The sequence below is a fragment of the Clavelina lepadiformis genome, chromosome 9 (assembly GCF_947623445.1).
Source record: "Clavelina lepadiformis chromosome 9, kaClaLepa1.1, whole genome shotgun sequence".
NCBI classification, from domain to species: domain Eukaryota; kingdom Metazoa; phylum Chordata; class Ascidiacea; order Aplousobranchia; family Clavelinidae; genus Clavelina; species Clavelina lepadiformis.
In genome coordinates this window covers 615,659-643,078 of record NC_135248.1, presented here as the reverse complement: position 1 = coordinate 643,078, position 27,420 = coordinate 615,659, and the positions used below count along the sequence as shown (strand labels likewise).

At 37.3% G+C, this 27,420-nt stretch overlaps 4 protein-coding genes and 1 long non-coding RNA gene across 6 annotated transcripts; 3 read left to right on the top strand and 2 right to left on the bottom strand.

Annotated features, from left to right (window-relative positions):
• The first annotated feature begins 1,299 nt into the window (after positions 1–1,299).
• On the top strand, positions 1,300–3,721 carry LOC143470044 (GTP-binding protein Rheb-like). Of its 2 annotated transcripts, none has more exons than XM_076967887.1 (7): positions 1,300–1,418; positions 1,784–1,855; positions 2,016–2,083; positions 2,434–2,516; positions 2,925–2,981; positions 3,082–3,211; positions 3,439–3,721. In XM_076967887.1, the coding sequence occupies exons 1-7, from the start codon at positions 1,367–1,369 to the stop codon at positions 3,526–3,528; spliced, it is 552 nt and encodes a 183-aa protein (XP_076824002.1). In that variant the 5' UTR covers positions 1,300–1,366; the 3' UTR covers positions 3,529–3,721. The 2 variants fall into 2 exon arrangements, with proteins under 2 accessions (XP_076824002.1, XP_076824001.1); XM_076967886.1 differs by having other exon boundaries at positions 3,082–3,294.
• Positions 3,722–5,460: 1,739 nt separating this feature from the next.
• LOC143470041 (WD repeat-containing protein 82-like) lies at positions 5,461–9,240 on the top strand. The gene is made up of 6 exons (XM_076967884.1): positions 5,461–5,758; positions 6,977–7,074; positions 7,320–7,603; positions 7,813–7,925; positions 8,035–8,147; positions 8,829–9,240. The coding sequence occupies exons 1-6, from the start codon at positions 5,595–5,597 to the stop codon at positions 8,999–9,001; spliced, it is 945 nt and encodes a 314-aa protein (XP_076823999.1). The 5' UTR covers positions 5,461–5,594; the 3' UTR covers positions 9,002–9,240.
• Positions 9,241–9,401: 161 nt separating this feature from the next.
• On the top strand, positions 9,402–12,356 carry LOC143470042 (transmembrane reductase CYB561D2-like). Its single transcript, XM_076967885.1, has 3 exons — positions 9,402–10,079; positions 11,345–11,463; positions 11,618–12,356. The coding sequence occupies exons 1-3, from the start codon at positions 9,881–9,883 to the stop codon at positions 12,059–12,061; spliced, it is 762 nt and encodes a 253-aa protein (XP_076824000.1). The 5' UTR covers positions 9,402–9,880; the 3' UTR covers positions 12,062–12,356.
• A 38-nt stretch (positions 12,357–12,394) lies between these two features.
• On the bottom strand, positions 12,395–14,586 carry LOC143470040 (transmembrane protein 115-like). The gene is made up of 2 exons (XM_076967883.1): positions 13,331–14,586; positions 12,395–13,159 (listed from the first exon to the last, which is right to left on the bottom strand). The coding sequence occupies exons 1-2, from the start codon at positions 14,185–14,187 to the stop codon at positions 12,943–12,945; spliced, it is 1,074 nt and encodes a 357-aa protein (XP_076823998.1). The 5' UTR covers positions 14,188–14,586; the 3' UTR covers positions 12,395–12,942.
• Positions 14,587–21,554: 6,968 nt separating this feature from the next.
• LOC143471070 (uncharacterized) lies at positions 21,555–26,541 on the bottom strand. Its single transcript, XR_013119470.1, has 3 exons — positions 26,107–26,541; positions 25,742–25,868; positions 21,555–25,591 (listed from the first exon to the last, which is right to left on the bottom strand). It is a non-coding gene; the product is annotated as an uncharacterized LOC143471070 (long non-coding RNA).
• Positions 26,542–27,420: the final 879 nt, after the last annotated feature.

The window sequence follows — 27,420 nt, the reverse complement described above, 5'->3', positions numbered from 1 at the left end:
TTATTTACGCGTCACAATGACCACATCTTGCTTCACCAAGCTCATGCAAAGACAGCGGCGGTTTCTGGTGTCGCGACCTCGCGATCTCTCCCGATATAGCTGCAACACGCTGGATGCTATTTGCAGGAAAAAAGACAAGTTGCGGGGGTCTTTGTTGCGATGGGGCGGGCGATTTTTCATCAGCCTTATCGTGCGTTCCAAACGATCGCAACAATCACTATTGTTACCTCATTATCGCTCCTTGGTCGTTGCACTTGGATCATATCTTGCCCTCTCTCGTGAAATCTATTGCTTGGTATAGAGGCCGCGATCTGCTTTTTTGGTGAAAAGTTTTCCTGCTGCCGCGTTTAATGCGGATTCAGGTTCATTCGTAACTGCAAGGAATTAGTTTCAGGTCGGGAAAGTCGTCTCCAAAAACAAGGTGAATGTTTTGAGGGAAAGTTTCGCAATAATTCAGATATTTTTGCTCTGATTGACGAACAAACGGGAGAAAGAATTAAGATATTATAAAACGCGGGCGCAAGACACGAACGAAACCAAAGTCTGACGTTTCAAACATCCTCGAAGCACAATGTTTAGCGAAGTGAACTACGTCATGATACATATATTCACTGCAGTGTTGAAAACACTTTGACATTTTTAAGCAATTTGGAAGCGAAATGTTGGGAGGAGTGATCGAGGGTTGTATAAAAACAAACTTCAGAGCAAAAATCATTTCCATACCAGATCCTGATGATGTTTCGACCATTAATTACCAGGTTGATATTTCCTACAAATTCCTGCAAGTTCCGTCAACATCAATCGTGACTTTGATTGCACTTAACCTGCTATTGTGCAGATTAGGAAGACAGAGATAATGCATAAAAGGCAGGTGGAGGCCTTTTGTTTGCTGAGAGATAAAAAAGCCACTCACAGGTCTTAACCGAGCACAGGGTCAGGTTGTGGCCGCATTAGTGAGATGATGAGTGTGCGGACAGGTCAGTGGCAACTCAATACAAGTCAACCTCAGAGGTGGCTTGCTATACTTAAATACTAAGCTTAAATGGTGGGTGTAAGTTGTATATGTAAGATGTCTATGAACGAGTGGTGTCGCTTTTGTCATTTTGTATTTGTCATCATTACTCTCAATTAGGAATTTGCTGCGGCAATAAATAAAATAAAATAAAATAATAAAATAATAAATTAAAATGGACTTGAGAGAAATCTTGTTTCACTGCTAAGTTCGTGCGGATATTCCTCCCACGCGTTAACTTTTTATAAAAGTATTTCATTATTTTCTCATTTTTTTGTATTTTTGTCAGATTTCTGCAACTCGTTGTAAATTTTGAACAATCTGATTACACTGACGTCATCGAAGATAAGCTCAATGGCGCCAACTCGTCGAAGAAAACTGGCCATCTTGGGATACCGGACAGCAGGTAAATGAGCTTCAGAAGGTTGATATTTTAATTTTATGTCGCCTTGCTGGTCATTTTACGAACAGAACGAGTCGCACTTCTCAGCCTTCCATATGAACGGCGGTGCATCGCATCATTTATTGTTGGACCGAGGAAAGTCTTTGCGCGACTTAAACTCGGCGATGACGTTGAATTGCTCCAATCTCTGTTACTGAGCTCGTCTTTGCGCAAGTTTCGATTCTGACATATTTTTTTTTATTTGCATAAAAGCAAAATTTTGATGCCATCTGCTTTCCTGGCTAAAATATGTTCCTCATTCTTGTTTTAACGTTTTCCTATTTTTGTGTAATTTTAGCTTTTTGAATAAAAATATTTATTCTCTTCAGGAAAAACAGCCATCACTGTCCAGTTTGTAAAGAATGAGTTTGTGACGTCATACCGCCCTACAATTGAAGACAGTAAGTAAAAATATTCTTTGTGCACTTCTTTGATTATGAATTTTACATTTGTTACAATCGTCTTGATATGTCGAAATCATATCTTTCTTATGAGTTCCTCATAGATCACAAATTAAGCTTAAATTTAAAACTTATTCAAGATTAAAATTGTTTTTTGCAGCTTACTATAAAAAATACACATTGAACGAGCAAAATTACGAACTTGACATCGTTGATACGGCTGGGCAGGTGAGGACGAGAATTCATGAAATTACTTTCAGCTTTGTCCTGGCAGTGTCTGATTGTTTGGAATATTCGCCTCTTGTTTTGATCAAACTTTTTATGAAATCTTGTTAATTAAAAATTACTTAGCCATGACGGAAGACATTTAATTTTGAAATTGTTAAAATTCTAATCTAAAGAAAAATTAAGGAGGCGATCGCCCTGGCAGTTAGCTTCTACTTAAATTTGAAATTATGACGTCACTTTGCTTTACAAACGACGGCTAAATATTTCAATGCTGGCTTCGTATTTAAACACCAAGTTACACAACATAGGTCAGTTGCGATAAAGTTTGAATTAATTTTGTGTCATTCCAGGAAGATTATTCTCTCTTCCCCGTTTCATGTTCATTGGATGTCTATGGTTACGTTCTTGTCTACTCGGTCACATCAGTTAAAAGGTGAGCAACTTTCTTTTGGCGATTGTTCTTTCAGGACTGTGTTATTGTTACATCACAATGTGTGTGCAAGTGAGATTCAAATATACCTCATGCCATAATATACATACACGTGGTCGTTTTTATAAGAATATATAAACTGGCTAAATAAACTTTTCGAAACTGGCACCATATCAGCAAGAACCATACCTTTTGTGCTGGTTTTGTTAGCTGGTATGCACGTCACTATCACCGTGGGTTGATTGTAGAAAACTTAAACACGGTGAAACTTAATTATAGGTTTAATTGTGATATCAAATCAATCAAAACTTCAACTCTTAATTTAGAGTGGGGGTGGTTACCTATGGCAACACACCGGTGCCAGGCTGTCAATGTTGCCTCCAAATTCATCTTTGTATTCACTTTTTTCAGCTTCGAGGTCGTGAAAGTGATCCACGACAAACTCATGGACGTGCTCGGAAGAATCAAGTAAATTTGACCGGATATTTTAACATGATTTTATCCTGACAGCTGTGTTGTGTTTACCGGTCACTTGTAAGATAAAACTGATGACAAGATTTATGTCTAGGATCCCCATCGTCCTCGTCGGGAACAAAACTGATCTCGATCGTGAGAGGAAAGTGAGCACAGAGGAGGGAAGAGAACTTGCTCAAAGCTGGAAAGTGATATTTCTCGAGACCTCGGCAAAGGAAGACTCGGTGAGAGTTGTGAGAAAAAGTGCTCAGTTTCCTGCTGACTCAGCAAATTACCGTCTCATTAAAGCATTAAACTATGCTTCGCGGTAATGCCAAATTTCTATTCAAAAATATTTTTTGCTCTTTAAAATAATTCTACCTGAATTTTATTTCATCTGAATACGTTAATGCTTTTGTTTGGGACAGTGACGTCAAAGTTGCAATTATGTTACCTATATTGTACATTTCAGGACGTCAAGGCTATCTTCGACGGAATCATAATGGAAATAGAAAGACAAGATGGCAACCTACCTGAAGAGAAAAGCTGCATTGTGTCGTGATGATGTCGTCAGAATATGAACAAGATTGACAGTTGGCGACGGAGCCAAGCAGTTGAATGTCGTAGCGAGTGTGTAAAAGTCGGAATCCAGCATTGCTTGGATGACGCTGTGATCAAATTCCAAATTTTATTTTATTTTATTTTTAGAGCTTTGAGCCTTTTGTGATGCATTATTTTTAATTGTGACGACACTGTTCAATATAGCAATAACGCTGTGTGTTCTGTGACTTCACAAATATATAATTCTTGAGTTCAAAGTTGTGAGCACCTTCAAGTAAAATAGAGACGGCAGAGTGGTTGGGCTGGCAATTGGCATCGCATAAATTTACTCAGCAATGAAAGTTGTCAGATTGTGAAATAGAGATCTTTCGGCTGTTGGCCCAACCTGTTAGATTGGAAATATATAATTTTAAAAGTAAAAAGAGTTTTAATAACCTAATTTTCGACAAGCGCATCTCCTTGCATTACTCAACTTCTCGAGGAGATTGATTTTAGAACAGATAAGAACTTCCTCTTCAAAATTCTTATTACTACTGCTAAATGATAGCATGCAATGGTATATTATATACACGCTGAAGGATGCAATAAAGAAGCAAAGTTCTATGCTGGGTCGCGATGCTCTTAATAAACAGGAATTAGTTTGGTTTGAAGGGTTTATTGTGTTAACTCAAACAATGGAATCTTAAATGAAAATAAGAAAAGGATCAATCAACACTATCTATTTGAAAACAACAATGCGGTTATTAATCGTGCAAAAGACATGTTAACACATTAACTCGTTAATCACACAGGGGTTTGTTTGAATTCGGCAATCACATGATGCAATGGAGAAACATGTTGTCGGACTAGTTGTCAATCAACTATTGTTCAGGTGGATAATAATTATATTGTGAGCTGAGAATGATTTATAGTAAACATAACGTTGTGCAATCATTGGACGGCAAATAACAGATGCGTAATTACAACATCACAACTTGGAAGACAATGGAAACAGCGTCTTCCGAAGCTACTGCATAATTAGAATTGGAGAAGTCGATTTATTCAAATGTCGTCAGCAACTTTGGCACGAAAATATCTTGAAGTTTTACTCAAGTAGGAACTAGTCATAATATATGGACTTGCAAATTGGTCTAGTACACTTGATAACAAGATGTCGGAACAATGGTTTTGCTTTAAAATCTTTTTCTGCCAAAATGGGGCAAGATCGTGGGAAAGAAATAGAACGACACAAAACAATAACCTGGATTCCGAACAATGAAGTTATGAGGTCACAACTGCGCCTTGCTAAAGACTTAGCGCAAGGACAATTGGGTCGGAGATAATAAGATGCAACGTGACACGAATAAGATTAATTAATGATCTTGAATATCTCTGAGATCTCCTTTTAAAGAGTTTCAAAATAATAGCTTAATTGGTTTACTATTGCAAAAATAATAGTTTAATAAGTCTTTTTATTTTAAATCAATCTCTTCAGTTAATTTGATAATTATATACTGCAAAATGATTTAATTCTTTTTCTCAAGAAGGTTGGCGTTTTTATGTTTTTGATTTGGCAACACTGGTAGCTGAATGGAGCTCGTGAGACAAGTTTAGCAAAACTAATCCCAGCACAGTGCGTAGTGATGCAGTAGCGTGTAGTGCTTTAGGGATTAACTCAAGTTTGTTTGTAACGAATTGTCAGATTTTGAGTCTTTGTTTGTTGCATTGTTGGTAGCGATAGCCTGATTGGAAAATTTAGCTGCAAGGAAAGGTAAAAATGTATAATATCATAATTTTTATCCTCGAACTGAGGAAATAAATTCAGAATGTAGGCCTAGGCTTTCCAAGCAGGCAGCACCAAAGAATTGCGATTAATGCATCTGATTTGTATTCCGGTAGTCTACTCTAGCCTATACGCTAAAGAGGAGATACTGACATAGCATTAAATATAGACCTTTTTCTCATTGCATTTCAGCACTTCAATTCCAGATTATAGGAAACAAGAGTAGGATTGAAAATAAACTGGAAGTTGTACTTTAGGGGAAACTTTGTTTGTTTTTGCGACGGTCATCTTATGCCTCCCTCAAAATGAAACTTGGTGACGGTGTTGTGAAAAGTTTTCGTGTTGCTAAGGTCTTTCGTGAAAATTCTGATCGAGTGAATAGCATTGACTTTGCCCCAAACGGAGAAAGTCTGATTTCAGGCAGTGACGATGACTCGATTGTGATATACGACTGCGCTAATGAAGGAAAGTAAGTCTGACATCCACTTTTTCGATAAACATTTTGTATAAATTTGAGTTGATTGGTTAGAAAGTTAATTGCCGTTCTCATCTGACATATCAAAGATGTTTGTGATCACTGATAAGAAAATATTCAAATACTCGGCTGCTGAGTTTCCAAAGTATTTGTAAAAATTATTTCCGGTTTGGATTGTTATGATGCACTTGCAAAGTGAGAGTGCACAAGAAAGATTTCTTTGCTTGCTCAGGCACCATAACAGAAAGTGCCGCACTGAAGTCCACGCGTGAAGTTCATTAACGTGCACGCCGAACTTTTTTATCTTCACGCCGGTTTATAATAAATAAACAAAGAAAAGCTGGTTGACTTGAACATCAACTTGTAACAAGTAAACAAAGAATTGAAGCTTAAGTGCACACCATTTGCACGAATGATTTCTTGTCAAAAACTGCCGCACTTTCCATTCGGGGTTAGACGTGATAGACTTAGCAATTTGGTTCATGCAAATGGAAAATTTTTGATGTGATAACACCCAGACTGTTAAAATTGCAAAGTTGTAGCGAAATGTGTACATAAATGTGTATCAGTTTTTTTTTACAATTTGCACAACAGATTATTATCCATTGTGGAAAGTATGAAACAGGCTAGAGACTCATTCATGTTCACACTGATTAATGAAATAAATAAACAAAAAATGAGGTTTTTGTGCACTCTTGCTGTTACACTCTGTCTTTGTACGATTTCTTGTTGAAAAAAAAAAATGGAATTGCATATATTTATAAATTGACACCGTAAAAACAAATTATGGTCCTTCCTTGATTATTCGGTTTTAGAAATTTGAGCGGATAAACAAAAAAATATCGGATAATTGAATTCTTATCTTCAAGAGATGAAACAGTTCTTTCACGTTTCATGTTTTCTTTTGAACATGAAGCCAAATTTAAAAATACGGTATACGAATTAATGTTTAACAACGAACAACAGTTCAATACCATTAATGAGAATACACAATATCAAACACACTCTGTAGCTGCAGGAGGCTTCATATTTTTAATGTTGCTCTATTGTTAACTCATAAAGCAGCTTTATCAGGTGGGCGTATAATCGAGTGCCGGTTAAACGATGCAAGAATGATCGAGGAAGCAATGTATTAGTCTATTCTTTGAATGCAAATTTGAATATTATAGAGTTGAAAATGTTGACTATTTATTATTTTGTTTCAACTTTCAGGCCAAAGCGCACTGTGTACAGTAAAAAATATGGTGTGGACCACATCAACTACACTCACGCTGGAAACACGGTTATTTACGCTTCCAACAAGGTTGATGGTGAGTATTTGGTTGTGGTTTGTGTATAATTAAATAATTCGATTCATTGTCAGAGAATTGATAAATATGTGTAATAAATAAAAAAATACATTCTTTTTGCTTGGTATGTTGGAAACACTGCAAGTTGTTTCATTTGTTTAAAATATATTAACAATTTGCATACATTAAGTAAGCATATCTAGGCTATGAAGTATAAGACATAATGTTAATTTATCTATATGTTATTAACATACAAAATTGAACAGATGCGATTCGATACCAATCAATCCATGACAACAAATACCTCCGATATTTCAACGGCCACACGAAGCGGGTCGTTTGTTTGTGCATGTCGCCAGTTGATGACACGTTTCTCTCTGGATCCCTCGATAAGACGATCAGATTGTGGGATTTAAGGTCGCAGAATTGTCAAGGCATAATGCACATGCCTGGTCGACCTGTGGCCTCGTTTGACCCCGAAGGCCTGATATTTGCGGCTGGGATCAACTCAGAGATGATCAAACTCTATGACCTGAGGTCTTTTGACAAGGTGAGAGGACAGTGGTAGAAGTTATAAAGTAGAGCAGTAAAAGAAGAAAGCTTTGATGTGACGTAGCGAGTTGCTGTTGGTATGATTATTGATATGCATGACTTCTTGCAATATGTTGATATAATGGTGCATAGCATTGGTATAGAAATTCAAAATGTGAAATTGATCTTTGCTTTTCCACTTACTTCTTCATTCCACGTCATACCCAGGGACCTTTCACCACGTTCCGGTTGCAGCAAGACAAAGATTGCGACTGGACCGGTTTGAAGTTTAGCCCCGATGGAAAATTAATTTTGATTTCTACGAACGGCGCTGTGACAAGGTCAGCTTTGTGCGGTCATTTCACACATTGCCTCGAGTTAGAAATGTGCTAGTGTTAAATATCAATGTTATCTTCCTGGAAGGTGTGTTTTATATGAATGTTCACGCAGGTTGATAGACGCGTTCCACGGCCAACCGCTTCAATCATTCATGGGACATCTCAACACTAAAGGAATTCCGTTGGAAGCAAGTTTCAGTCCTGACGCACAATACGTACTTTCAGGTGAAGTTTTGAGCTAGTTCAAATATTGTGCACAAATTCAAACCGAAGTAATCGCACCAGACCTTGTGCATTCCTGTAATTGTTTGGTTTTCACCAAAGACTAATTGGATAGTTTTGATGTGAACCATCTGCTAAACAGGTTGTTCTTCGTGCCCGAAGTAAACGATCATGTATTTTATTGCTTTTGTAAACTAAAGTACTCTGCTAGGTCTTTACCATTTATCTGAGATTTTACGTTGGTTGGCTTTTAATTCACCTGCGAAATATGAACGTTGCTTTTCCTTGCATAAATGTCAACTTAACCAGGAAGTTATTGCAAGTTAACCTCGGTTTAATCCTAACCAACCACTTTAACTCATTCAAGCCTTAATCTAGCCATTGAAATCGAAGTTTAACTGTTCTTGAGGTTTTTTCCAACTTAAGCGATGGAATTGTGCCAGTGTCGTGGTTGCTTGTGTTTTCTGGCGAATCATAACTCGTGAATCTTGTCTCAATCACTTGTTTAATTTCCTTCAAACTATGCACTCATACTCACTGCTTTGGTAATTTGACCAACTTGTACTCAAAACGTTACACAGCGTCAAAACACATCACACACACGTAACTCTGCTCGTGTATAGCAGCAGACCCTTGACTGCTTGACCAATTATGATTTTATTTGACGTCTCATATTCCATGCAGGTTCACAAGACGGTCAGATCCATGTTTGGAACTCGGAGACAGGCAGCAAGACCGCTGTGTTGGACGGCAAGCACCCCAGTCCCTTGCAGTGTGTCAAGTTCAACCCTCGCTTTATGATGCTCGCCTCGGCCTGTCTCAACATGGCCTTCTGGCTTCCAACCGTCGAAGAATAAAGATGACGTTCGCCGCCAAATAGAAATATTTCTGTTTAGAAATAAGTTCGTTTGTGCTCTGATGCTGTGGTGCAAAGTTTGGCAGCAAACGCGAGAGATATCTCGCGCTGCCTCTGAATACCTATTTGCTCAGCACTGCCATTGTGAGATCACAATTCTTGGACGAATTTTTATTTTTAAGTCTCTTATTTGTCAACAAACGACAGAATCTTTCGTAATAAAAAAAGTGTTTTCTTTCACTTGTACGTCATGGCACGACAATAGGCTGGCGTGATAATGTTGTACGGAACCGTGAACGCGTGCATTGGTTAAGCGATGGTTGGATTGCACGAAAGCTGTGTTATAGATTATTATAAAAGAACTAACTAATACAGTATCGACCAAGTGTTTGTTTTGCGACGTTACACGCGCGCTGCCGACGGCCGGTTCCTAGTGAAAATGATTGATTTGATAGGATGTGAGATTTCTTCAGGTTATTCCAGCGGCGACACAACGTTGCTTACTTGGGTGCCGCGTCGAAAGATACAAAGTGGCGTTTCGACATACCACTAGTTGTTAATGGCCCAGGGCAATTTATTGAAGGCAAGAAGCACCGTACAAATTGTCATATAAATATCTTATTTTATTGGCCGATTCATTGCAAAGTGTTACGGGAGCTGTGAAAAATTTGCTTTAAAATACTGTCGACAGAGCAACTAGTGATAGAATAAGTGATAGCAGCATTAGTCGTCTTTAATACCGTGCTAAGGCAATCAACAAATTTAAAGGAAAAAGGTTATAATTAATTTTTTGTCTTCGAACATCTGAAGTCAATCCTATTTTCAATCTTTATTCAACGAGTCCATACACCACGCGGTGGCGTCAAGACAAACATTGCTGATGAAAATGTCTAAGCACTCTAAGGATTCGGTTGACTGTGAAGTGGCAGTGGGGCATAGCAAGGAAAAGTTAATGAAGGAAAACCATCGAAAAGGAGATAAAATTTTAGCTGCACTTCGTACATTCAGCGGAATGGTGGCCCACGTCGCAGCAGTAGGCTTCACGCTTTTCATGTTTTACATCTCAAAGCCGGGGACAAGTAAGTTATGTGGTCTGTTTTTTATTTTAGCCAGCATATATGCAATGTATATACGGTTAATGCTTAGCCGCCACTATTTCGTGTGTTCGAAGCTGTTTCTCACAAGTTTTGTTAACCAAACGTAATCATTATAACATAGGCTACAACTTAAACTACACCTACCTTATAATCTAACTTCAATAAAACCTTAAATAACCAAAATCGACTTTTTGGATACCTATTCTCCTGACCGACTATTTCTACAACTTGTTGCGTGACCTATTTTCGGTAAAATAGTTACTCTCTTAGTGTTTTGTCGTTTGTAATGCAGTAGTGCACATCTACAAGACGTATTTGTATACTAGACCCCTGCTACTCCCTACTGGAAAGTTTATATGATGCGCCAGTTTCCGGTGCGAATTTGCCGTTTTGTCCCATAGTCTTTATTGTAAGTATTATACGTTGGCGTGGCACAAATTTTGGCATTATATTTATTGGCACACTTATCCGGCGAACTAAAAGAAAACTTTCCATTGAGGCTCCTGCCCTAATTGTGATGTCATTTGTCTTACCTACAATATCGACTGAAAATTTTTTAAATATATGCAGCATTTTTCAATGAAAAATCGTGTGTGCAAAGACGCAATTTTGGTGTGATGTTGTGCACTAAGCTTTAATAATGTAAACCTGCTTACTGGTATCTTCTAGTCTTTGTCAAATTAAACCCATATCCCTAGTATAAAATGTACCACGTATGCAATTCACCTGAAATCAACCTCTGCCAATTATTATATTAAACAAAATAAAAGGAAAGTGTCAATAGAAGAGAAAAGAGAGACTTGAGAGGGAAAAAGACAGAGAATAAAATGTCAAAGAAAACCCATTAATTATGAAACGACACGCACCAGATAAATCAATTCCATTGTGATGTGGCGATCTCACTTGAGGAGAGCTAGTAATTACGAGGATTATCAGTTGGAGAAAGATATTGATTTGTGACATATGGCAAATGTTGGCTGTATCTGTTAGTAATGAGAATGTGATGGGTTCTGTGTGTTGGACAATTCCTTGGTTGCATAACTTTTCATACTGTTATGCTTTTGGGCAGTAACATTGTGTTTGTTCAGTGGGTTTGGTGAAAAATTCTATAAATATTTTGGGAAAAAATCAAGCAAATATAAAAGTGTTCAAGCAATTTTAAAGAATTATTCGAAAGAAAACAAAACCACTTCCTGCGCGTGCCGCATATGCTGCGTATACGGCAACTTCATGTATTTCTTTTGCAGGTTTATTCTCTTGGCACCCAGCATTGATGTCATTTTCGTTCATGTGCCTCATGGTTGAAGCGATCCTTGTTTTCAACCCGGAGAGTAGTTTGTTGCTGAAAGCGTCGAGGAAAACCAAAGTTAGTTCAATTTTCTTTTGCAGAAGTTTCTTTTATTACTCGGTTCAAAACTTCAAATAATCTAGTCTAGCCGTGTCGTCACCACCAAACACTGCAGTCTAGTTACTACAGGAGGTTCCATGGCAAAATTGTTTAATTGTTGAGTTGCGTGCAGGTCCGTGTGCATTGGACCCTACAAACATGTGCTGTGGTGTGTGGTTTACTCGGCTTTGTAACAATTGTTCTCAACAAGATTCAAAACAGCAAAGAACATTTTAAATCATGGCACGGCATGTTTGGTCTCATAACCATCATATACTGCGTGGTGCAAGCTGGTTTCGGAGTCTTTCTGCTTTACCCTCAAGTTGCGAAGAAATGGAACTGGAAGCTCATCCAATTGAAGGTGTACCACGCTACATTCGGACTTCTCGGGTTCACGCTTGTCTCCGTCACCATCATCTTGTCGCTCTTCTCAAATTTCGTCGCAAACAATGTGGAAGGTTTCCTCTGGGGACTCTGCTTCTTCTGCCCGGCGTGGTGCATTCTCATAGTCATGAATCAAGTCACCAACACCTACCTGCCGATAACTAGACGGTCGGGAAGGACTGCGCCTCTGTGACGAGTCTCAAGAAATAAACCAGCTCGTAGACATAAAACCTGTGTCAATAAACAAGCCTTTATATCGTCAACTATGCTCCAAATGAAGCGGGTATTTTAGAGCCATTATATTATGCTTTGATAAATATTGCATTTTTCACAAATTTGGTCTTTATTTTTTGCATTTCTAGCTTGTTGCTATCTTGTAGTGTCCATTCTTTATATGCAGGTGCTAAGAGAATAGTTATATGGGCGAGGTTTTAAAGATGTTTGCTGTGATCTGTAGTAAGTGTTGTAGTAAAGCTAATAATCTGGTATAGTGGGCTGATGATATCAATGGCATTTCACTCAGAGATGACAAAACAACTTTATTTTCACCGACCTTAAAATGGCAAAGAATCGATTATTTGTGACATTCAAATCATTATGCATTGATCAGATAAATAGTTTATTAACACAGCACATTTTAAATAGGGCTATAGTAAAACTTTTGGTCGAAATCAAATTTTGACCCAACTTCAACTTCTCTTTGTATGTATCGTTGTGGATACAAAGTGGATATCATTTAGTAGTTACCGTGGCAACTGCATTGGCGAAAACTGCGTATCAAATACAAGGGCTGTATAATGTAAAAGCAGAAAGATAAAGTGCGTTAGTAAACTATGAACAAACAAACAACGAAAAGGCTTCCCTCTACATGTATATATGCCACATAAACATCCGATAAGTGTAATAGGGTATCCTTAACAAACCACGAAGATCACAGCGTTAAGCTTAGTACATATTTGCTCTATTGAGGAGCAAGCAATGGTTTGGTTCTTGACACCACGCAAAGTTACAACCTGGTGTCAGACAATGTCTCTGCAAATCTCATCGTTTCTGAATAAAGGTCTCGTGTGTCTGTTAATGGGAAGTGTTGCCATCTGATGTTTCAAGATCTATCCTGACGATGTCAGAATGTGATGATGTAGCTGATGATGTCGATACTGTATCATCAACAGATCTTGGATTGGGAGCTTTCTTCTGTTCTTCGCCTGCTAGGTCAGGCCACTCAGTCGAGTCGCCGTCCGTAGATTGAGACTTCTGCAATCTTTCATCCAGTGCCTTGATAGCCTTGTTTCTAAAACAGCAAAAATTTTACGCTCGATAGAAATCTTGTTGCATGTAAAACTTGGCCAAAAGTTATTTACAAATTAAACTATTAAATCATCAATATATAACGTATGGCCGCCAATCTCTTCAGTTATCTAAATTTCAAGTAAATTCAATTCAAAAATAATAACAGTTAAACCTGCGTCGTTCTGCATCCAGTGCATCAACTCCAGACAACGTGATCGTGATCTTGCTTGGAGCACCCACATCATAGCGGTACGATGTTTTGTGACAAATCTTCAGCTTAAGCAGAATGTTGTATGTGATGTCGGACACAACACCAACAGCTCTATCTAGTGGGGGAGGGAAAAATGTTTTAAAGCTGAAACTCTCCGCACCGTCGCCGCGACCTCGGTTGTGACTCTGATAAAACCTTAAATAAACCCATGACACCAAGGTCCCGGTCACAACCAATGACAGATATCCTCCAGAAAGAACTCCGATTAGTTTTAACAAGGCGCTAACCCCGACATAAAGCAATGGAAGATGTTTCGAATAAAGTCCGATGGAACCGACGAGCATCTGGTCCCCTCGACACTGCTTAACCGCCACCAGGAAGCCGGCTAAATATCCAGCCAGTCCATAAATACTTACGTCGAACAAATACTTTATATTGAAGGTGAGCATATAGAATACAAGATAGAAGGCTCCAGCCAAGAGTCCAGATAAAACAGTTGTGATTCCAAAGAAAACAAGAAATCCAATCATTCCCCAAACAGGCTCCAATATTCTCGATGAAATTATGAGAATTGTGCAGCTTACAATGAGCAGAATGAAATTAGTTTCTATAAACTGATGCGTAAAAATTGTCCATATCCAGAAATTGGGTGGTATAAGGTTTCCTGGGGTTATTCCCAGTGGTTTAAGGGGATTAAATAAGAAGGACAACGTGTAAAACAGGCTCAATACAACACAACCCAATTTAGCTGTGATGCTAGTCTCTCTTACGAAGTTCAGAGTCGCCATTTTCACATTCACAAAAAGACCGTTCGCCATAATAAAGCTTGATTAAACCAGTCAAAACTTCATCAGTATTAATTCTACAGCTGCAAAACATCAAAAGAATGGTCACTTTGCTAACATGTGTCACTGGCACTTGTAAGCCTATCAAAGTACGCGCTGTGCAGGTTCATCAGTCACACATCCATGGCTAATCCAACTGAAATGACTGTAGCGGCCACGTAGACTCTATGTGACCAACTTATTAAGTAACTGTTCAGACGTAAAATGCAGACTTACTGACAATCCCAGTCAAAAAACAATGTCCACAGCGACATTGTTCAAGTGTTAAGTGCTGACCTGTATTGCTGCATCTCAAACCGGACCTTCGCGAAACGGATATTCGTCACAAATGTTGTTGTATGACATAGAAATCTTTGCATAAACATCTTATTAACACAACGGACTTATTTTTTTTCAAAAATACTGTAAAGTGTAGTTCTATGAAGGGAGATCAAATTTTTTATTCAACATTTAAAAGGCAAAAAAGAATGTTTTTACCGAATTCTGGGTTTGCATGATACAGATTCCAGAGTTTAAACCTGAAGCCTTTGTCTTGATGTTTGCAGACTTCATGACTTACAAAGAAAAGATTGTTATCAATTAGTGGCGAATCTAGGCGCGGGTGTTGCAATACGCCCCTTAGGGAAAAGACCTGTTTTATTGTCATGCTATTATCCATCTCTTAACGCCATTGATACTTTTAATTATACAGTAATCATAAAATGAAAAAGGACAAATGTGCCCAAACCTGTCTAATATGTGAAAAAAACGAATTCATTGTTTTATCATCTCGACATGAATCCCGCGACAATCATAACAGACAATCCCGATTAACTCGATGTAAACCGGAAAAAAGACAAATTTTATAAACAAACAAAGCAACGTCCTTTAATCATTGGCACGCTTGTAAACGTCTATGATTGATTTAACGCCTATTTTGATTAATCCCCGGTTTCAAACAGTGAAACGGCGGGAATGTGCTTGTTTTTTTGTGCAATTTGTCCAATTCCTAGCTTTAAATTATTCAGAACAACGATACAACCTCATCATGTAACAAACGTTTTATATCGCTTTTGCGCAACATGCTAAAACTATTAATTTAAGAACGCCACTTAACAGCAAAGTTTTAGCAACCGCAAGTTATTCGAAGAATTACCATTATAACTTAAAACTCATTTTATTTGCAGACATTTCAAGTTCTTCTCTTATCAGCTGGATTTTAAACGTAAGTTTTATCTAAGTTAGATTTAGTTTAACACTAAATAACTAAAATCAATTTTTAACACATCCTTTCTTTTAAAGCCTTATCCCTTATTTTCAACGCCGGTCTATGCGACCCACTTACGGTAACTTTATTCATTTAACGTAGGAGGATAGAGTTAAAACAAGTGCACAAAATATGAACAAATTGAAATGAACAATCCACTAGTTGGAGCAACACTTTATCGCTTTATTTATCGTTTACAGTAAACTTGCCACGTTCTGTCGTGCAGTGATCGATATTTTTTGTGATGTCACAATAAATGCGTTACTGCCAGCTTTAAATTCGAGCATGTGTGCCGCTATAAAAGTGATTGATAGCCAAATGCAGATAATAAGCAACAGATGGTGTTTAACATACTTGTCATACACAGTAGTATTTTATTTCAGCAAATTAATAAGTTACCGGGTTCTCAAAAGATAGCGGCTACCTTGACCAATTTAATTACACAGCCTAACCTTCCATTTAGGCTCGTTGAATTAAAAACCAGTACGGTGCGAATTGACGTTGTAATTACCGGTACTTTGATGACGTCACAACGTGTGGTAACTTAGCTAAAGCTTTTAGTTGACATTAAATCTACCAAGAAATATGAAAATCGGCTCCGTCAGTATGCACTAGCTTGTTACTCTTTTTACATAATAAATCCACCCGCATTAGCTCTGACAACATAATTCAAGCTACAATTACGTTAATAAATCATTGCGTTGTGCCAAAGGTAGCACGACTTAATAGTTGGTCTTAGTTCGGGAAATCCCCAACTTTCAATCGGCCGGGGAACACCCCCGCCACTGACATGAATTGTTTTTAAAGTAGTAGTACGTTGTTAAGCAAACTGGGGGCGTGACATTACTATTTTAACTATGTGTGGCCGACACTGCACACAAATTTTCAACCGTTAATTACTCGAAAATTATACGTCGTAAACTGATCGGATTTTTACAGGTTAGTAGCAAAAACATTTGGCTTCCTGTATACATCATTATTGTAAAACTAAAGAAAGTGAATTTAGTGTAAATTAAGTATTTCTACAAGTGATACTTTCTAGAAGTTTTTCTTGTTACGCCGAGCCCCCGCTGTTCAGAAAACCATTGACCGCGAGAAGAGAAGACAAGAGAATAGTTAGTCGAGTTATTGGTGTGTGAAAGAGTAAACGTAAACGATTCCCTTCAATGCGGAGAGAGAGTAAAATTATGAAAATATTACAATATTTCTGATTTGACCATACAATTTCGCAAGTTTAAACTGAATTCTTTACTTAAATTGTAATCAAAGCTACTTGTAGCAAACGCACTTCCCATAAACATGCAGACAAGAACACAGTTTTCTTTTATACATATTCATAGGGGATTAATTCCGTAACTTTAAAAAATTTCTATGTTTAATATTTTTGCGGTTTTTGTTCAATTTTCTTGAAACTTGATGGGTTTGGGTCAAATCAGAAAATGTTTTTCGATTCGGAATTTTTAACCAGAAGTTGATTTTTTTCGACAAAAATTACCACTACAATTTTAAGACCATATTTAACAATTTTATTGTATAAATTTATTAGTTTGATTGTAAGTAACGTATTCACTTTTTTCAGATAAATCACATGACTATTTTAATAGGAAATTGCAAAAAACTTTTGAAAATACCAGTAACCACTTTTTGGCATCTGATATATCTTTATGCTTTCAGATATTGGTAAAAAACTTTAACAATTGGTGGCAAAAATTAATATATATGGCGACAACTGGTGTAATTGGTGGCAACAATTTTATTAAAAAACGCACTAAGAAGTTATCACTCTAAATGTGAAGGTTACTTTAACATTTTTCGACATATCAGCCCAAAGTGCGCAATATAACGCCACTCCTTATGTTTCAACGAACAATTCAACCTGTTGGTGTTTTTTTTTTAATTTTAAACCGTAGTTTTGCTGAGCGAATATAATATAATCACCAATTTTCATATTAATCACGTGACTACTTTAACCGTATAATCAGGGTTGCCATACCATCCTTATTTTTAAGATTTGTCCTTATTTTACAGGTCCGTGTCTTAGAAAATGTTTTTGTCCTTTTTCCTAAGAAATGTCCTTATTTTCACTTGCGTCCTTAGTTTTGTCTTATACTTAGGGCAGAGGTTCGTATTTTGGGCATTTTGACACCTTTTGTATACCATTTTGTATCACACAGATACAAAAATTGAGAACATGCAAATAGTATCTCGTTTTTTCATTTTTGTAACATTGATTGCCTTCTCCTGTTGTGCACTGTTTAAGGTAGTATTCTTCTTCTGTTTCGAGTTCGTCCTTATTTTTGAGTCCAGACCGATGGCAACCCTGCGTATAATAGTACTGTCCACGTTAAACGACAAAGCCTAATTCCTAAAACCCTGCTTCAGACCTTGGTCTGTTCATGATTGTAGTGGTCTCACTTGTTGGTAAGTTGTAGCAACATTTACCCGGTCTACCTTGTCTTAAATCCTTAATACCAGCTGCTTGTTTTTCAGTGTTAGCCGAATTACGAGAAAGATTTTCGTCAACACGCCCAACAAACGACGATGTGACGCTACAGTGATCCAAAGTATGAAGAGCGAACCAATGGCGAGAATACAAATGTTACACTTGTTTTTGCCCGGTATCTGTTGCGTTTCTCCCTTGCGGCCGATTGCGCGTTTCCGTGGTTAATTAAGCACATGTGTCTTTTTATCGACGTGTGTCCGACAAGTAGTTGGACTGACAGTTTGGTATTGGAGCTCCTGAAATGAGCTGTGTGAACAGAAACTTGACTTAACTGCTTTTAAATAAAAGATGTGCCTGTACTTCTAAGAGTGAGGACAACAAAACGTAACACAAAGACTCATTTTACTGTTCTTTTAACCGAAGACCAAAACTTGAAAATTGCTTGCTAAGAAAACTCCTACTCAATCAGACGTTTGCAAAGGGGGCGGGTGTTGATGCTTAACCTGCCATTTTTGTATTTTTAACTCTTTTGCTTCCGCTGCACTATGGCCTGGTTGTGTACAATTGTCTCTTATTTTCATTGATTTTCAAGCTTACTTATAAAGCGAATGTTTTCCCCTTATTTTAGTTTTTGAATGTGAACTTTCTTACCGAAATGATTTTATGAGTCACCGATTGTTAAATGCGAGAGTCAGCACCGAGTCAATGCAATCATCAGAGTCAGCACCGAGTCAGCACCGAGTCAATACTAATCCAACTAAACTTTCGCACGGCCAAGACAGACGGTAGAGATGGTGGTTTGATTCCCTTCCGAGCGAAAACAGATGAGAAATTCTTAAGTTTGAAAGTCAAAACGGCTGACGAACCAGGCGTGTGAGAAGTTGCGCTTCGCTCAAAGGCCAGTTTGCTTGTCCTAAGAATTGCAGTCACCATAAGAAGTGGTTGATTAAAGTCAGTCATTTCTGTAAACGTGAATTTTTCAACTGCTTTCTTTTCTTTCTCATGTACAATACTTGTATGTAGTCGGGTGACTACTAAATGAGAAAGTACGCAATTTCTTGGCTATGAAAATAACGAAATTTCCATTGGGAATTCCAATTAATTACGTGACAAAAGGAATGTACCCAATTTCTAAACATTCTGAAATACAGGGGTTTTCCCTCATTTCTCGACAAATCTGAAAACTAGGGGTTTTCCCTAATTTGTTGACAAATCTGAAAACTAGGGGTTTTCCCTAATTTCTCGACAAGTCTTAAAACTAGGGATTTTCCCTAATTTGTTGACAAATCTGAAAACTAGGGGTTTTCTTCAATTTCACGACAAGTTCTAAAACTAGAGAAAGCACTTTTTCCAGACAAGTCTTAAAATAGGAAAACTGTCATTGGAAATTTTAATTCATCACGTGACGACTGGCTTATAACGTATGATTTTTAAAGTGGCTTATGGCCGTGAATTGGGCTAGAGTGGCTAATGGCCGGGAATCGAACCTGGAACCTATCGCACCGAGTGCAGGGTCGAAGGACGCGAGTTACTTAGTGGCAACTGTTGATAAAGAATGGAAGGACTGTAGATGAAGGAATTAACGTATTTAACCATGCATCAGTTATTGATTCTTGAAAAATGAAAGTAATTGGGGCTTCTATAGCAGAAGGTCAAATTGAATCAACAATTTGCTTATTCGGACCATCGCTGATGAAAGCCTGATTTTGCGACTTTGTACTGAAGTAATTATCCCTAAATCATGACGTGAGAATTATTTGGTGCTGACGTAGCCTAAGTAGTAGACCCGATGCACGGAGCGATTGAGACAAGATTGTATCAAGGGATTCTATGGCTGCAATCAGGGGCTTATCATTGATGTACGGAGATTGTGTTACATGCACAATTAAAAAAACTGTTTCCATGTAATGGTTAGCTTCTAATATAACTTACAACTTTTTTGTCTTGCAGGAAGACAATTATTATTTGAGCATGATTTGATGTCCATGCATAATATGAACGCCTTGTCACATGATGCAAATACTAACGACGACGTCTTCAATAGTTTTTATTGTCATTTAACAATGCACATCGATTCAGACACAAAGGCAAATTTTTTGCAAAACAAACAAATTTCATACAAGAACACACAAGAATAACAGTGAAGTGGGCACGTGACTCTGGCAGGAATGGAATAAGTTAATGAAATAACACGATCTCGTGATTCCGGACGTACGTACGTCATCACAACTATAACACACTTCGCACGAAAATTGTTTCCACAACAATCGTGAAGAGAGACTCGATGTAAAACTCAGTTCAGGCAACCGAGCGTGTTCATCTCTGGTGAGAGCTGACAAATAGCACACGGACCACACCAAGATGGGCCGCAAAGTCATTGCACATGTCGCCCTGTTCATATAAACAACATGAATGGTGATAAGAAAAACTAATACACCGCTGTACCGCATGACGTCACCTCTATATTACCAACAATTGAAACTACTCTGTCTAGTTAGCATTGTTATGCATCTAGTTAGCATTAGTTAGCATTGTTATGCACTGACAAACTGTCACTCTTTTCACACAACAGGTTAAACAAAAAAATCGCAAATCACTGCATTTATAACAAAATGTTAGGTTGGCTTCAAGGTCGATTTGATGCAGAACGACCCAACTCCTTGGGTTGAATTGACCGACCACCGTTATATTGTGATATCACAAACAGCTATTGTTAATCTATATAGTAGCCTACTAATCAATGTCAAATATGCAAACCCACGAGAAAGTACTGCGCATGTTGCGCATGTTGCGTCCGTTAGCTGCCGCTGTTTATATTAATCACTTCAAACAATAACAATGAAGTCTAGTCATGGCAACGTCAAATCATTTTGTTTTCTGCACACAGCTTTTCAAACGAGCTGTTACTCGACAATCCACCTTAAGATTAGATCACACGCCCACAGTAAATCAGTTGATAAATACAATTAGTCCAGAAATCTTCAAATTTATCAGCCCACCTACGCAAAGGAATCTACAAGCAAAAAGGTTATGAGTAATTAGTTTTAATAATTTAATAAACCATAATTTTAAAGCTGTCATTATTTCACCGGAATATATCGCTAGTTTGCAGCTGTTTTTCACAGTTTCTTGTTAATCTAACTTAAATGTTATTACATAGTAACTTAAATCTACCTTCTAATCTTAATCTAACTCCAATAAAATCTTCAATAGCTAAAATCAACTTTTTGCATTCCCATTCTCCTAACTTAACCTCCTATCTTTAACAACAGGCTGCGCGACCTATAAATGCGGTGAAATAGCCGCCGTGTAATTACAATCAAACATGGATGTCAGAACGGTTTTAACTGCTCCAGCAATTAACGGAATTGAAACATTCTTGGCTGCTTCTTTACACCTGATAAAATAAAACGAAGGTTGCCAATATTCGCGTGTGGTAGTAGAACGTTAAGTTCACGGTAAATTATTTAACGCATTTTTCAATAAACTTTTACTGGACACTATTTAAGTCAACCCCACTTTATAAATTGTAAGTCACCCACATTATTCTTCACATTCTCTTAACTACCAATCAACCACTTTAACTACACAAGGCAAATGAATGAAGGACGAACACTGGCAATGAAGGTTCGAGAATCGCGCGCAAATTCCAGAGCTGATTAGAGAAGTACAGAATTTGCTCCAAGTTGAATTCGAAGCGAAAACGTGTAAGTGCCAGCATCTTGCTAGAAATTGTGAGTATTGGCTAATTCATTATTTAACATGTCCCACTATGCTAGGACCTGATACAATGCTTTCTTCTCAAGCAGATTTTAATAGGATTTCAACTTGTGATCCGTTCATTGTAGTAAGGTACCAGCACTTTTGTTGTTGGCCATCTATCGATATTTATCACCAATTACAGACGTTTCAAAGCAGATTTTATCATCATCATCATGAATCATAGCGTGTAAATAGCAAGTTTCAACTATTTAAAAAATTGATAATGCGGATAATTTTTGGAGTAATTCAACATAATTGTTGTTATGACGTCATAATACAGTTAGCATTACCAATGAGAAAATAAGTGAAATGCGTGAAAGAGCCAGAAATATTTACAGTAGAACAATGTTTAAAAAAGCTTAATTATGAAATCACAAAACATGTATTGACGCTGATGAACGATTTTTAGGTTTAGCGCAGATGAGTTTGAACAAACGATGTAAAATATTGAATAGTGTTATTGCATCACAAGCAAGTATGACGATAAAATTAGACAATGGATCATTTCGTAATATATACACGTTCATATTTATTTCTGCAGCAACAGATTATTCTCGCATATCACTGAGTAAACGAGTTTTGGCAAATCTGAATATTGCTTCTGGCGAGTTTGATTTTTTTATCAGAATCTTGTTTCCCGCTTGGAACGAACTGAAGCCTTAAATCAAGTTCAGTTTGAAAATATGTTAAAGCTTCGTCGTATTCGTCTCTCTCAAGATGACACCGACCTAGCAACGAATAACATTTACATCTGTCATCCACAGGACCATTGTGTTGTTCATAATGTTGGAGACTTTTCTCCGCTTCATATATTGCTGCGTCATAATCACCGAGCTCATATAAACAAAGCCCGATGTTATAAAAGCAATCTGCTCTGATAATTTCCTGTGTCTGCGCACCATGTTGATCGACACGAGCATAATATCCACAAATCTCCATGAATTGGTCGATTGCGATATGGGATTTGGGGTGGTGGTGTTAGTTTTAGACTGGCCTAGGCCAAGTCTGACTGTTGACTCCGCTAATTGTCTTTGACTCCGTTGCGTTTACTGTCTCTATATTGCTTCTTAAACCAACACCAACTTCATAAAGTTTAGTTGTTATATTGTCCGAATAAGTTGTATCGAATTAGCAATATTTACACCATGATCCCACTTTCTTAATAATTCAGTAATAACTTCAATTCAGCAGAACAAGGGAAATAACTCAGAGAAGAGAGAATTTCCAAGAGCCCAGAGAAGTACTAGCAAGTCCTGAAGGGACAAGCCCTTGCAGAGACTCGCCGGCCAGAGCATCCAGGGGGTGATTTGAACCAAGCTTAAACTTTTATATCATACACGTCAGCCAATCAGCTAACGCCATGTTAATTTTATCGTTGCTACGTGTATGTGTGTAATATCTATTATTCTACGAATCTACGTCATCCAAACATTTCATCAAGTACACTTCAAACTTTACGCCGTAAAACAATGCTATTTGAAACACTTCAATCTGCGTTAAATATGTCGGTTCAGAATTTCTTGTTTGAATAAGAGATTAACACGATAAATACGTCTGTTTTAACATTTACTTAATTCCAGCCAGAGAAAATGCAAAAACCGCGTTTTAAAAGTGTCAATTATAAAACTTGGTTAATTTGATGATATCCAAACGCCACATAAATCCCCCAACCCATAAAAGCTTCGAGGTAGGAATTGTCGGCGTTGGCAGGTTGCAAGATTTCTTGTTGTCAGCTTGCAATGTGAATGCAGAATTTGTTTTCTCTCCAGCCAGAATTTTGATGCGGTCAACGAACGTACACAGATGGAATATGCAAAAGAAAAAAATAGCAGTAAACATTCTTCACTAATACTATGTTATATATAAGGGTTTTTAAATATTTTGATATGTTTTTGTTATATACTTTTACCATAAACCAAAGTAACATAAAAGAATCGTAAATGTAGTTGCACACAAAACCTAACACAAAGTTTGAATAAAATGATTGCCATTATAACTAAATGCATTTCAATATTTTGACACAATGATATCGGACAACGCGTTTGGTTTGCCGAACTTATATAGCAAGATAATGTAAGTATAAGGGTGGGTAAGGGTTAAGAGGATTTGCATAATGCAGGAGAAGAAAATAAAAGTTCGATCAGTCTGAGTAATAAGCTTAATATCGCGATTCGCCCCAACTCGTTTTCTGCTTGCATTTGTCGTATGCAAGTTAGTGGACCCATTTGTGAATCGAGGTTATTACGGGATAATTACAAATCAACAGATTCTGACTTATACAGGATAGCAGTTTGCAACCTGGTATGATGACAAACAAGGCAAAATAATCGTACGGCGTTTTTGTTAACGCTAGTACTTAATGTAAGTCATTTATGAAAGCAATAAAGGTGGGTTAATATAAAACGTAGCTAAAAGTGTTTAGCGTAAGAAAAGATTAAAAGAATGCTTTGTAGGTAGACAATGGGGTGAAAGTGACCGTTGATAAGTATGTGGCTTAGTTAGCCTGTGTCCGTGCAAATAAAATAAAATAAAAAATCATCTACCACAAAACATGATATGGAAAAATAAGTATAGATAGAAGTCGACATGGGGATAAGGAATACATTAACTTTTAATTCAAATTGAATTTCTCGAGTATGATTATGATGCGTGGTTTACGCAGAACAAATAAGATATAACTACAGTATGAATTTATATGCGCGTTGTCCTTGGGGACATAAATTTATCAGGTAAAATCAGAGTAAGAAACGTATTTAATATTTTTGTTATTAATAATCATGATATATGTGCGCTAGCTAATATCTAATAACACCAATAACATGCTACGATGTATTTAGAAATGAGTAATGTACTTTACCGGCTAAGAATTAATCGGGTGCAGAATCAAATGTAGAAGTGTCCACAACAGATTGATAACTTCGTTCTTCTTGATGATTTTTCTTCCATTTTTCTTTTGAGCGATGCTTGTCGCTGGTCTGTGTTGGTTGCTGGATTTGGCTAGTGTTGGCTAGCGTCGTCATCATCGTAATCCATAATGCCAGTAGCATGATAGTCATTGTTCGTTAGCGAGATTTCTTTCAACTGGTTACTTCGAGAATTTTTGAAATGTCTGCCGCAATTTTCTCGCTAACAGACGGTTGAATGCAATTTTGTCTCTCGATCCTAATCTGACTCCAATTTGCACCTGTTATAATCGAATCTATCAGAAGTGCATGTGTTCTTCTTCGTTTGCAGAAGAAAGACGGGGTTACCATTTATGGGATCCCACTTTCATAATAATTCAGTACTAACTTCAATTCAGCAGAACAAGGGAAATAACTCAGAGAAGAGAGAATTTCCAAGAGCCCAGAGAAGTACTAGCAAGTCCTGAACCCAGTCAGAAATTTATCTTTGGCCTTACTATGTGATATCTACCGCACATGTTAGGAACAAAGTTGGCCCAAGGTACGTCCGCCATTCAACAGCCACAGATATATGTTAGAAAGAGGTCAGGAAATTTGACAATGGGCAATGCTTGGCCCAAGTATGGCGACCGATCGTAAGCCTTATATAACCATGCAAGAGCCTGAGAAAAATTATCTTATATTTTTCTCTGGGCCTAGTCTTTACCTGACATAAAGCCCTTTCAGTAACATTACTAATAGCTACGATCATTTGCGGCTTAATGCAACGTATACGTTTTAAATGACATTTATTGAAAGTTTTACTTGACAAAAGCAAGAACGCAGGAAATTAGAAAATGAAACGAAGATAAAATAAGAATTCTTTATAGGTGAGTGTGTATTTCTTCCCCACTGCTGCAAGATTCGTTCGTCCTCAGACAAAACGTGAGAAATGTGACACTCTAATGCGGCTCTTTTGGTCTTTTGGATATTGTCAAAGCTGCAGCCCTCTTTGCCCTCCCATCATCCCAATCTCCGACTCCACTAAATACAAACTGGTGTTAAACATTGACATTAGGTTTAACATAGACTAAAAAATTACACATTTTCAAACATCTACAATAAACACACACGAACCAAGAATGAATGCCAGTAATTTTCAGCAATGATAACAGTAAATGGAAGAGTATTTACCTTTCATCATCAGTTCGTACAAGACTTGATAGTGATCTACTATTTTGGTTACATTCCTCAGCATCTGGCTCACTAGTTGAGCACTGCTGCGTAGTATACGCTAATCGGCAGCACTTTTCATACAAACCTAATAAAAATAATGGAACAGGTAAGTCGCGTTAATCTAAATGAGTTTACACAAAAAGGTTTGCTTCGGGTAAAATGATATTTCTGTGATGTTTTGTTTCTCCTGTTAGCGAGTTACATGCTACAAGATTACAAAACCTCACAAAAATGTCTCAGTAATGCCAACTAAACAATATTTGTATTACCTGCGTATAGTCATACTCATACACAACAATTAATACTTAGGCCTACGTACTCACTTGACTGATAGGCTACAATACATTGCAGCTAAATAACTTCCAATTTTTTTTTCAACTTCCAATTCATACTAAATTGGCTGGGATTAAACTGATGTGCTAGGCTAACACAAAAGAACTAGGGGTTAACTAACAAGCACTATAGGAATAGCGCTAACTATCACTAGCGAACAAGTCACGGCCTCACGGGTTCATCAGATCTTAGGACAGGAATTCAAGACAAAGAAAAAGAATTCCCATGAGGCTACATTTCGTAAAAAAGCGCGGAATAAATCAATGCCACGCGATTGGTCAAGGGAAAAACCTTATCGGTAGAACTATGGGTAGAGTGATGACGTAGAACTCTTCGGCGTAAGAGAACAACTATAAAGGTTTGCGATTTGGTCGCCATGTTGAAAATGAATATTGTGTACGAGCTGTTGAAAGCGTGGCAGTGAGTTAGGTTTTATAACTACAAATGATTTCAAAAGGAACAATTTTGCGTTTTTACATAAAATTTTGAAAATGTACATTCCATCTTATAATAATGATTTATAATTAAGTTAACCGGTTAATTGTTCTACTTGCGCCTTGCATTTTATCGCCACTTATTGTAATATCGAACTACCACAATTATCATTACAATACAGTACCTACTGTGTGATCATTATCATATTATACAATTTTCACACCTACAATGTTGGTAATTATCTATAGTCCATACACAATTAATTGTTTCCAATTACCTGGTAGGCTTACAGTGACATGCAGAAATAAGGTCTTTCAAGTTTGGTAAAAGGATACGTAAATACTGTAACAATCCAATATTTTTGATAAAACGTACATAAAAAATTTCGATTTTTATACCAACATTATGCAAGAAATTCTTACTTGAGGCAAGGTTTAGAAAGGTACCATGAACCATCGATGGGCTGTTTATGATAAACTAGGATATATGTAAGATTATGTAACTCTTTCTGACGAACAAACATAATACACACATAATCTGTTATAATCAGACATAAGTGATCAAATGGCCATACATAATCTGGTATAATTTCCGACTGGGAAGGGACAAGCCCTTGCAGAGACTCGCCGGCCAGAGCATCCAGGGGGTGATTTGAACCAAGCTTAAACTTTTATATCATACACGTCAGCCAATCAGCTAACGCCATGTTAATTTTATCGTTGCTACGTGTATGTGTGTAATATCTATTATTCTACGAATCTACGTCATCCAAACATTTCATCAAGTACACTTCAAACTTTACGCCGTAAAACAATGCTATTTGAAACACTTCAATCTGCGTTAAATATGTCGGTTCAGAATTTCTTGTT

Coding starts and splice junctions, on each gene's coding strand:
- LOC143470041 (XM_076967884.1), top strand. CDS start 5,595: ATGAAACTTGGTGACGGTGTTGTGAAAAGTTTTCGTGTTGCTAAGGTC. Junction 5,759..6,976: donor GACTGCGCTAATGAAGGAAA/GTAAGTCTGACA, acceptor TTCAACTTTCAG/GCCAAAGCGCACTGTGTACA. Junction 7,926..8,034: donor ACGAACGGCGCTGTGACAAG/GTCAGCTTTGTG, acceptor ATGTTCACGCAG/GTTGATAGACGCGTTCCACG.
- LOC143470044 (XM_076967886.1), top strand. CDS start 1,367: ATGGCGCCAACTCGTCGAAGAAAACTGGCCATCTTGGGATACCGGACA. Junction 2,517..2,924: donor TCGGTCACATCAGTTAAAAG/GTGAGCAACTTT, acceptor CACTTTTTTCAG/CTTCGAGGTCGTGAAAGTGA. Junction 2,982..3,081: donor GACGTGCTCGGAAGAATCAA/GTAAATTTGACC, acceptor ATTTATGTCTAG/GATCCCCATCGTCCTCGTCG.
- LOC143470042 (XM_076967885.1), top strand. CDS start 9,881: ATGAAAATGTCTAAGCACTCTAAGGATTCGGTTGACTGTGAAGTGGCA. Junction 10,080..11,344: donor CATCTCAAAGCCGGGGACAA/GTAAGTTATGTG, acceptor TTTCTTTTGCAG/GTTTATTCTCTTGGCACCCA. Junction 11,464..11,617: donor AAGCGTCGAGGAAAACCAAA/GTTAGTTCAATT, acceptor AGTTGCGTGCAG/GTCCGTGTGCATTGGACCCT.
- LOC143470040 (XM_076967883.1), bottom strand. CDS start 14,187: ATGGCGAACGGTCTTTTTGTGAATGTGAAAATGGCGACTCTGAACTTC. Junction 13,160..13,330: donor CTGGATGCAGAACGACGCAG/GTTTAACTGTTA, acceptor TTGCTGTTTTAG/AAACAAGGCTATCAAGGCAC.